Below are 10861 nucleotides of genomic sequence, written 5' to 3'. Positions count from 1 at the left end.
CATAGGTATTATTCCCTCATTTGTAAAAATAATTAAAAGCTACAGGCCAAACACAAATTTCCAGAGCACAAAAGATGACTGGCACTCCATTGCCACATACCAAGGTTGCCAGCTTCTCAGTTCAGTGGCTTCTTAATGAGAACTCACCATCTCACTCAATAAGGGGCTTAGGCTGACAATTCCTCCTGATTTTCTCAGGAGTCATAAAACTAGAGTCCTACACATCAAAATGAAAACTGGCTACTGCAATTTTCCTTATGCTTTTAGTAATTTGGAAATGATTTGTCCTAAAATAAAAACTATCGCAATATTAATTCTCTTAAAAGAGATTCTCAGGATGATAATAACATGTGTTCACATGTTCCTTGAAAAAAAGAAGAAAGAAATACAAGTGGGTTCAATCCATAATTGTAATATCCAAGTTTCCCCTTAGATAAAACAGACATAAAACATGCTTTATAATACTCCAATGACCTTCAAATCATCTAAATACAGTATCTATGGATTTTTTTAAGTATAATGAACAACTCCTGTTTTTTTCCATTTAAAGCAACCCAGTTCTTTTTCCTTGGCATGTCAAAGCCAATCAATCTTGCTCTTAAATGCTAATATAGGCAATTAATAATAACATTAACTGAAATATTAAGGGGGCTGTTAGGTGTATGGTTGGTGTTTGTTTTATCAATTTAAGCTCATGAGAATACTAATCTACAGGACTATTTAGCAAAGTACCCTTTATATGACCCATCCCTGGGACCAAGCACCAACCTTTAAAACAGAAAACTATAGAAGGTCCCTGCACAGGGAGGAATCTCTGGCACCAGCAGCTAGGATGTTTATTTCACCTGGTAGGCCAAATGTGACAGGTCATTTTATTTATAGTGTGAATATTAATTTTCTGATTTTAGTAAGGAAAATACCACACTCATTTATATTACTGTAAAACTTGTAAACATGCCCTGTAGGATAAGCAATATTCAGAACAGCATCCTAATTAAAAGGAAAACTCAGTTGTCTTGCAAGATAATATAAGAGGGCACATAATTGTAAATAAGATAACACGGTAAAAACGAAAAAGACAGGCTGGATAGGAGAGGAATGAAATAAGATTTAGAAATGTGCTTTTTAAATGAACACAAATTGTGAGATAATGTCTCATTGAACAATAAAAATAACAAACCAGAGGCAAAGATGTAATAGAATTTCCTATGTATTACATTTTAATCTTAATATAATTTCCCCCAGTGCATCCACATTTATTGAACCACAATGACTATTTCTTCCTTACTGTATCCAAAATAACTGAGTGTGTGTTCTTTGTTGTAAATAATTCCCTGATTTTGAACATGAAAACGACCCAGAAATTGACCACAGATTAAAAAAGAAAAAGTGACACAGCATCTACTGAGGGCCCAAAACATTATGAGAATGTCAAAGTATTTGCAGTTCCTTGGCCATTTCCTGTGAGAAGCAGAGTAAAAATACAGAAAACCACTTTCTTTACTTCCTCTTACACAAGGCAATTTCGTACCTTTTTTTCCTTGCTTCTTCTACTAGTAAATGCATACCCTACTAAACTATGGACAATAGTTATAGAACTACTTTAATAATCTTTCATCAATTGTAACCTATGTAACTGCTGTTAAAAAAAAATAGTAGAATTATTTTTAAAGTGTCATCATTAATTGTAACAAGTGTTCCACACCGAAGGAAGTGTTGGTGGTGGGGTGGTATATGCGAATCCTGTATTTTATGCCTGTTTGTTCTATAAACCCACAACTTCTCTAATAAAAAAGAAATTTTAATGCATAAAAAGGGGGTGCAAGTGTAGCTCAGTGGTAGAATTCTCGCCTGCTATGCAGAAGACCCAGGCTCGATTCCCAGCCTACGCACTTCCCAAAACAAACATAGAAGCAAACAAACAAACAAAAATTGAACAAATGGTGCTGCAATAATGGAAAACTCACATGGAAAAATAATTAAATGTGATCCTCACCATACAGCATACAAAAAAAAAATGCATAAAGACTTCCATGGTACCCCAACCTACAGCGTGCTGGACACAGAATAGAACTGATGCCACAGATTGTGAGTCCAGTAAACAAATATTTACAGGAGTTGAGGAAGAGGCCACCTTAGTTTCTCACTCTGCAAAATGGGGGATGATAATACTAACCTCTTGGCTTCAATCCTGATACACACATTAATGAGTGCTTAGCAAATGGGGTAGGTGGAATTAGGTACTCCAATTTAGACATGTTCTTAATCTCAATCCACATTCCTATGGCTATGAACCCAATGTAATTAGGACCTCTTGAAGCTGTTATTTTTCAAGAGAATGAGGGTAGGTCTTAATCTGTATTACTGCAGGATTTATAAAAAGCCAGAAGCTGAAAGTTGGGGTGTGGGAGCAATGGAAGAGCAGAAGAAAAGAGAGGATATTGCCATTTCACAGGAAAGCCAAGGAAACCCAAGAATTTCCAGAAACAAGCACTAGAATACTACAGTCTTCAGGGAGAAATCAAGCCTTGCTGCTAAATTGCTGTTGGATATCTGGCCTCTGAAACTGTGAACCAATAAATGCTTATTGTTTAATCCACCCCTCTGTGTAGTATTTGTGAAAGCATCTCGGGCAAACTAAAACCGTAAATATTACCACAATATGTGAGGGGTCTAACTTCACACACAGTGGAAGGTTTGGTAAAGGGAGGTCATGGAGTCCAGGAGAAACCTCTTATCTACTTCTGTCCCAAGTAGAACTTCCCTTTCCAATCAGCCTCATTTATGCAATTCAGAAATTTCAATAATCAATGTCACAATTTTTTTGCTTACACTTCGACCATTCAATTCATGTATTTATTTTATCAATGACGTTCATATAAATCTTAAATAAAAAATTTACTCAAAAATGGAGGCCAAGCCACTGTTATTACTTTGCTTTTAATTTGGCGTCACTTTGGAGTAGGAATCTTATGATTTGCTAAATTTTAACACTTGAGTACATTTCCTATATTTCAAATACTTTTTATTTCTCAAAAAGTCATCAGACAAGAGAAAGATGTACTTATTCAATCACATAAAATCTATACCAAATATGTCAACAAATCCATTGTATTAAATATATTACCACTTAATTCCTTTGCTAAAAAAATTTTACGATTATAATAATAGACACACTTTTAAGTAGGCCAATTAACAAGTATTCTTATAAGTGGTATGCAATGATAGAGGCATATCATAAGCATATTATCTTTACAAGTTTTGCATTACTTTTCCTGGAAAAAATTTAAGAGTTTTAAAAGAAAGTTTCCTAGTCTACATGATTTCTTGATATAAAAATCAGTTTCAGTGGTTTTTTTAATTCTATTTCTTTTTCAAGAAAACTCATTATCCCAAATACAAACAGATTAAAGACCATCATTAAATGAAGCCCTAGGCATTACATATCCAGGATCCATAATCACAGATGGTCTAATAGATAGTGATTAAAAGGGCAACTTGAGGTTGTCTGAGAGATCACCAAAGCAGATTTCCCTTCCAAAAGGCATCTTCTCCAGGTGATATTTTCCAGTCACCATTTCTATAGACATCCTTCTAGACCATTGTTGCGGATGATCTTGGCGTATTCCTTGGCTGATGTGTAAGGGACTCGGGGTCTGGCTGGATCTTCAAAATCAACGTGGAAAAGACCAAACCGGCTGCTGTAGCCCTGGGTCCACTCGAAATTATCCAGAAGAGACCACATACAACATACTTTAAGATTAACTTTATCAAGTTGGATAGCTATAATTAAAAGAAAAAAATAGAGAAATTACCATTTCTGGCAAGGTTTTATAAGAACCTAGACAAAATACTTAATGATCAGTCTGGGTCTTTTTTCCTGCCCAGTGGAAGAAAAAAATTAAGAGAAAACAACTTCTCTTAATCCCCTTTTCCAGCTTTTTTTGCTAGAACCAAGTAAAACATTCACTGAAGAATTATATTGTGTGTTATTCTCTTTGCTTGGTTATTCATTCATTTTGACATTTATTCATTCATTTCCCCAACGAATATTTTTTCAACACCTAACACTTTTCAGGTACAAAGAAACACACACAGTTCCTCCCTGGTTCCTAGAAGTACATTCAGTAAAGTCAGAGCCTACCCTTTAAGTATGGCCTCCAGGTAGTCCAGAGGGCCCATAGATAAGTCAGAAGAGGTGATGAGAGCACACCTGAGGAAGCCCCATCATTTACTTACTTTCTGACCCTACGAACAAACTGAGGCATATTTTATAATTCTGGAAATAGGGCCTCCAAAATAAGAAGGGCCAGCACACAGCTCAGGCTTACCCATGTCCTAGACTCAGTAAGTATTAAAATGCTATGGCATCCCTCTATGTAGTTGCAGGGCTTTACAGATGCCCCAAAGACCTTCCATAGAACTTTTGTTAAGATGCCAAAGTAAGAGAATTCCCTGAATCCTTTGGTCAAGGACTCAAACTCATTTTTATTAGTTTCCCATATCTGGGACTTTGAGGTTGTGTGACTCTTTGCATTGAGCACTTTTTTTCAAAACCAAAATAAGTAAACCCAATCTGTGGAATGCCCTCATATCAGTTTCTCAGTTTAGAAATTAAATTAAAAAGCTGGTTTGCTTTCCATATTACCAAATAAGTTAAACATAACTTTTTTAGGAATAAGATAGACATATTCCTAAATAAGCTAGGTAAAAATTAATATTTATATACTAAATCACATTTTAATTGCACTGGGATTGTTTTCAACCAAAACGTATCCTGTAGCTAATCATTCAGCAAAGCAAGATCAGCCCTTTAATTTTTCTATGGTATAAAGCTGCGTTTTTTAGTTTTCTTAAAATTGCTACACCCTTATACTTCTACACAAGTTGGTCTTCAAATCTTCTTGGGATTTTTTTTGAGGGGGGAGTGGATATTCCATATACAAAGGGTTCCTGACAGTTCAGCTGATGTCTAGCCCCTCTACGTTTGGGCATGGAGGCTTGCAAAGTGCTTTGTTTAGAATGTGATGTATGGATGACCTCAAGACAGTAATTAAACAGGGCCGTATTGGCTCTTTTTAAATCAAGTATTATTGGGAAATGGAAAATCTATCATTCAAGTTCATTAATTTTTTTTAGGAATAGAAACATCTACTACATATTCTTTCTTCTCCTACCTGTCCACGTTTGCCGTCTGTGCCTCCTCTCCTCTCTGTCAGCCACAATCTGGGAAATACCAACTTTTTAAAAGATATTTTTTCCATAAAACTTAATTTAAGTACTAGATGGCATATCTCCAGAAATCACAATGACCAAATCCAAATACCTGACTAGAGAAAAGCAATCTCCTTTGTATGCCTTATAGTTCAATATGGGGGCATCTGATCATCTACATATTTTCCTTCCCATTTGCAGAAATACTGTCCCACAAGAAAGCCTGCCAAGTATGAAACCAGACGGTTTCTGAAAACATGTACAGTCCCACTGATCACGTACAAAAAGATTGATTCATGGGCTAAACCAGGGGATAAAAACGATGCCTTGTCTGCTTGGATGGGAACAAAACGGAAACCTTGACAATTTCATTGTTAACAACCAGGAGTTCCGCAGCAGGCACTAAACTGCCTGAGTGACAGTAGTGGATGTCTCTGCATTTTCATCATGGAAACACTCAGGTAGAGAATTACCTAGTTAGGGCTGAGGAACTAGCCAGCTGGAATCCTTCTCTCTGTGCCAACCTGGGGGAAAATTACAAAGCTATTCTGGAACTTGCACGCCTCTCTTCATCCAATCTCCTCAAGAACAGAACTATCATCACATTTCTTAGTGACATGATTTATGGGGTCCCAAATCTTGGTAGGAAAAAAACACTTCTGTGAATTCCCTTTCTCTCTTTAACTAGAGTAAGAGGCAAAGTAAACTCAGACTGACAGGAAATGTGGCTGTGTACAATGCACACTAGGATAAAAATGAAACACATCCAAGACTGAGTGCTTGCTTTTGGATTTCAGTGCCGGTGGAAAGGGTTTCACAGTCAGCAGGTTGGATATAAAGAAGAAAGGAGAAAAATATCCAAGCCTTACCAATTATGCTATGGTGTTGGTTACAAATAACATTTGTGCTAACATTGCATTTGTGCACTCTGTGCACAAACTCAGAGGCCTGTTCTATTAGAACAGCTAAATCCATTAGCTATTCTCATCATAAGAAACTTATGCCAGTGTTGTGCTCTACATCACACAAATACAACTCACAATTCATAGATTGATTTATGTACTCCAACCAAAGTCATGTTCTTAATTTGAGTTGGAGTGGCTGTGAATATGAACCCACTTATAATTAGGACACTTTGAAGATGCATTACCAGTCAAGGTGGGAAATTATCTGTGATTGGGATCTTCTATTATTCTATTTAGGTGTGGCCAAATGGAATTAGGGTTGGCCTTATTCCATATGATTGGAGGCCTTATTAAATGTGGAAATTCAGAGGCAGCCAAAGGAGCCTAAAGCTGGAAGTCAATAGAAACCAGAAAGACAAACACAAGGAGAGAGAGATGGCCATGTGGTGAGAGACAGAGGTGCAAACCATGGAACTGTAAGGGCCACAGCAAGCCAGCACCAGCTATAGAACACAGGGACAAAATATCGCCTTGCCAATGCCTCCATGTGGCACTTCTTCCAACCCACTTTTTGGTACATATCATAGTAGACTGGCAAACTAAGGTATTAAGTGTTCCTTTGTCAGCATCAGTGGGATTTATTTCTCCTCAGTTTACAAACAGAGAGAGCCTTTGTTTTGAAATTGCCTGGGACTTATGCAAAACGCCTGTATTGTCTTGGACTTTTACAAAACACCTCTGACTCAGCAGAGCCACCCAGCTATCCAAAAAACCACTCATACATAAACTCGAGTTCCTATGATGAGAATAAATTGGAAAGGGTCAGGGCAGCACAAAAGGTAGTGGCCTCACGGAAAGGAAAACAGGAGACACACAAATAAGTGAAAAGGAAAAATAGAGGCCTCTGCCTGTCTGTTTTCAGGTCATTGCAGGCTATATTATTCAAAAAAGCCCTCCTAATGTAAATAAGTAAAAAAAAATGCTGGACTGGACACAATTTGAAAATAAATCCTTACAATGCGAGAAAACTGACAATTTAGTAAGGAATTGCCTGGCTAAAACTAATAATGGAAACAGATAGGTTTCTAGCCTCAGATGGCAGTCACTTTAGTCTGAAGGAATATACCAATCCTAAGAAATCTGAGCCTTTTCCTGTTTTCTGGGGTTAAGTGTGTGGGGGGGTGGTGGAGGGGGGGTCAGAGCCCAGAACCACACAAGAGTAGCTATAATTTGAGACTCTCCATACAAGAAGCTAAGACCCCAAAGCACTATGCCCTCCCTCAGGGTAAGTGTGAGCCAGAAGTGAGGCAGTCCTCAGAAAGTTTTGAGTTATCTGGGATGGCTTCAGGAAACAACAAGCTTGGATCTTACATTGAGGTAATCCCAGACTGGAAGTACTATACTGCAAGTGTCTGGCAGAAATACAGCCAAATTAGTTTTGAAAGAGCATTCTTTATGTTAAATTTCAATTATTATTATAAATATTTTAAAGTATGATCATCAGCACATAATCAAATATAATAAGGCATGCATGGAAAAATGATGACATAAAGAAAAAAAATTACTAGAATCACCAGACAACAGAAAAAACACACACACACAAAGATCTCAGTTATTAGGATTGTCAGACACAGACTATAAAACAGCCATATTCACTCTGCATAAAGCATAAGAGAGTAGCTTGAAATATCTTCAAGAATCTATAAAAAGTAGCACAGAAGATTTGGATAAAAGGAATGTTACAGGCCTAAGTTTGAGTCCCAGCTGCATGATTAAGGAGCTGAAAGAGACCTCTGATTCCTCATGAGTACAGTGGAGACACAAATATCAACTCCGAGGACTGCTATAAATATTAAATGGAATATTATGAACACCAGCAAAATAACCAGCCTCTTAGTGAGTTTCTGTAGTTTTCCTCTCTGGTAGCCCCTTAGGAGGATACAAAAGAATTCAAGGGAAAAAATATGTTTTCATGTGCCCTCTCCTTCCCAGCATTTTGATAAAATAGAAATTAGGTTAAAATGAACATCTTGGAAAGTACAGCAAGGAAAAGGAGTCACAGGATAACAGGCAGCCTGAGAAAGGTGGGTGCAGGATGAAGGGGGGGATTCAGACAGACTGCATAAGCCTAAACCTGGACTCTGAATTTTTTCAACACTTGGCAGAGCTCAGCTTTTTCACAGGGTGACATTGTCAACTGACTTCTCTTGTCCCTGAGATTCTAACAGCAGTCCCACGATCTTTGGAGCATTGTTTCAAGTGTCCAGAGTCTCAAAACTGGGTGCAGGAGGGGGATTCGTTCCTGAACAGCAGATCCTATCCTAGGGGTAGAAAATGTTAACAAATTGGTCTGCATGGAAATCCCTGGGTTGTATAAGGCTTAGTCAAGGTCAGAACAAATCCAAAAGTTTTGAGGCAGAGAAAGGAGTCAACTTGGCTAGGTTATGCTTTCCAGGTATTCAAACACTGATTCAGTTGTGGCTGTGAAGATATTTTGTAGATGTTATGAACATGTACAATCAATTGACTTTCAGTAAAGGAGATTACCCTCAACAATGTGGATGGATGTTCATCCAATCAGTTGAAAGTTTTTAAGAGCAAAATTGAGGTTTCCCTAGAAAGAAGAAATTCTAGCTGGGGTCTGCATTGTCAGCACTTCCCTGATAGTTTCCAACCTGCCTTTCCTAACAGCCTGACCATTGGATTTTGGAAATGTCCAGCCTCCCAAATCACATGAGCCAACTCTTTAAAATAAATCTCTCCTATATACATATATATATAGGATATACATATATATCCTACCCTGAAGATGGAGAGGTTTTGGCTGAAAGTCCTAGGGGTGTCTGCAAAGGATCATGGAATATCTTCTATTTGCATTACTTTATTCCTGAATATGTGGTGTCTGGATGGATGGCTCATATAACAACACAATGAGGTCAAAACAAAAATCAAATTGAGTACCAATTCACCAGATCATTGTTTCTCCCAGTCTCTATCTGGACCACCTGAACCAGCTGTAATTACATAGGGCCATAACTTTAAAGATCTCTTAAGTCCCTCCTCAGACGTACTAAATCAGAACCTCTTGGATTGGGATCTGAGGACTTGTATTTCAAATAAATCCCTTAAGTCATTCTTATACTCAATCAAGTTTGAGACTTATCAGCCTAGACAAAGCTCTGACAGTCCTTTCAATTTCTCGAACCCAGTTTCCAACCCCAAAGGCACCCCCTTGAGGCTTATAAATGCCAAAGAATCTTCCTTATCACATCTCTCCAGCAATCATGGCTGAAAGAGCTCCATGCTGGGAGACACAGCTACAAACCCACCAGGTCACTCTACCTTTTAGAAATGGGATGACAGCTGAGAGACAGAGATGAAGATGCTGCATGCTTAGGCGTGTCAAAGTGCCTTTTCATCCTAGTGCTCAATGCTAGCCTAGCTTCATTCCCAGTGGATCATGGGAAATCCTCTCAACTCACCCCCCCCCCCTTTAGAATTGTTGCTTCATGCCCCCATACACCCACCTAATCTTTTTGGTAGCTTGTGAGAATCTCTCTCAAGGTCTGTAAAAGGCTGGAAAGGAAAAGCCTTCCTGAGACAAGGTTAGAAGCAGATTTTCTGGCGATTGCCCCACACTAACTTTGAAAATGTGTTTCTCTGAGTTTTGTTGAAAAGGACAAGAACACTACAAGTGGAGGGCAGGTTTAGCTGGGCAACAGTTACTGCAAGGGAATTGGCACAGCAGCTGCTTTCCCTTTGCTTTGAAAAATATATACAGAAAACAACCTCAGGAAGATCTAAACATAGAAAATGCACAATAAGCCCCCTAACTCCAGGTGAGTGTCAGTGGCTTGACAGCATCTGTGAAAATGTCCAAATAATCCCAACAGGAAGGTGCTCCTGGTGGCAAAGCTATGACTCTCTGAAAAGAGAGCCTTTAAAACCCAAAGGATAATTTTTAAATATTTTATAGGAAAATGTCAATTAACTAGAAACAAGTTGCACAGATTTCTTAATTATTTGTATTATTCTTAGTACTTACATTAGACTTTAGGAGAAAAAAGATGCAAATAGCAAGCATTTGAAAGGGACTATATAAAAATATCTATACTGTAAAGCTGATCTGATGATAGATTCATACTCAGTGTTGTTTTCTATAATTTCACCATCAATATTACTTTTAAAGTTACCTCTGCTGCAGTAGAGAAGTTTTTCTTACAGATACTAAATTTCTTCTCAGCAACTGAAGGTCTCTTCCACCAGAAAATCTTCCTTCCATCCTTCTTTTCCTCTTATTCTCCCTTCCTTTCTTTCCCTCTAGACTTACTTCCCCATTCTGTAAAATGGGGTCATCTTCTTCATTGGATTGTGGTGAATATTAAATAAATACATACATGTAAAACTCTATGAATCGTGCCTCAGATATAATAAACACTCAATTTACACTAGCTATTGTTGTTGTTTTTATTTCTCTCAGAGTCTGGTTGGGCAATGAATGAAACCTTTTTTTATCTCTTCCTCCCATCTGGCTTCAAACAGCTTTCAGATGGTGTAGACTCAGCACAAAAACCTCGGTGCTGAGAACCAAAGAAATGAGGGCATCAAAGAAAAGTGCAGCATCTGGGACAGGCTTTGTGCTCTGTGGGAATGGGGTCAGTTGCAGGTCATGAAAAGTAATCAGTAAAGACAAGGAGCTCACGGGGAAGGCTGGGAACACAGCATGCTGCTGAAGCCCCCTG

General features: G+C 38.0%; 1 protein-coding gene across 1 annotated transcript in view; it reads right to left on the bottom strand.

Moving 5' to 3' along the window:
* Positions 1-1170: 1170 nt before the first annotated feature.
* Positions 1171-10861, bottom strand: part of LOC143663084 (cytosolic beta-glucosidase) — a 133059-nt gene continuing 123368 nt past the window's right edge. The window contains exon 5 of the mRNA XM_077136509.1: positions 1171-3783. Coding sequence (XP_076992624.1) covers positions 3581-3783 — 203 coding nt within the window. The 3' untranslated portion in view covers positions 1171-3580. The remainder of the gene's footprint in view (positions 3784-10861) is intronic.

Source organism: Tamandua tetradactyla, chromosome 19 (assembly GCF_023851605.1).
Source record: "Tamandua tetradactyla isolate mTamTet1 chromosome 19, mTamTet1.pri, whole genome shotgun sequence".
Taxonomy (NCBI): Eukaryota; Metazoa; Chordata; class Mammalia; order Pilosa; family Myrmecophagidae; genus Tamandua; species Tamandua tetradactyla.
Note: the sequence above shows the minus strand (reverse complement) of the source record. Positions and strands in the feature narration are given on the sequence as shown.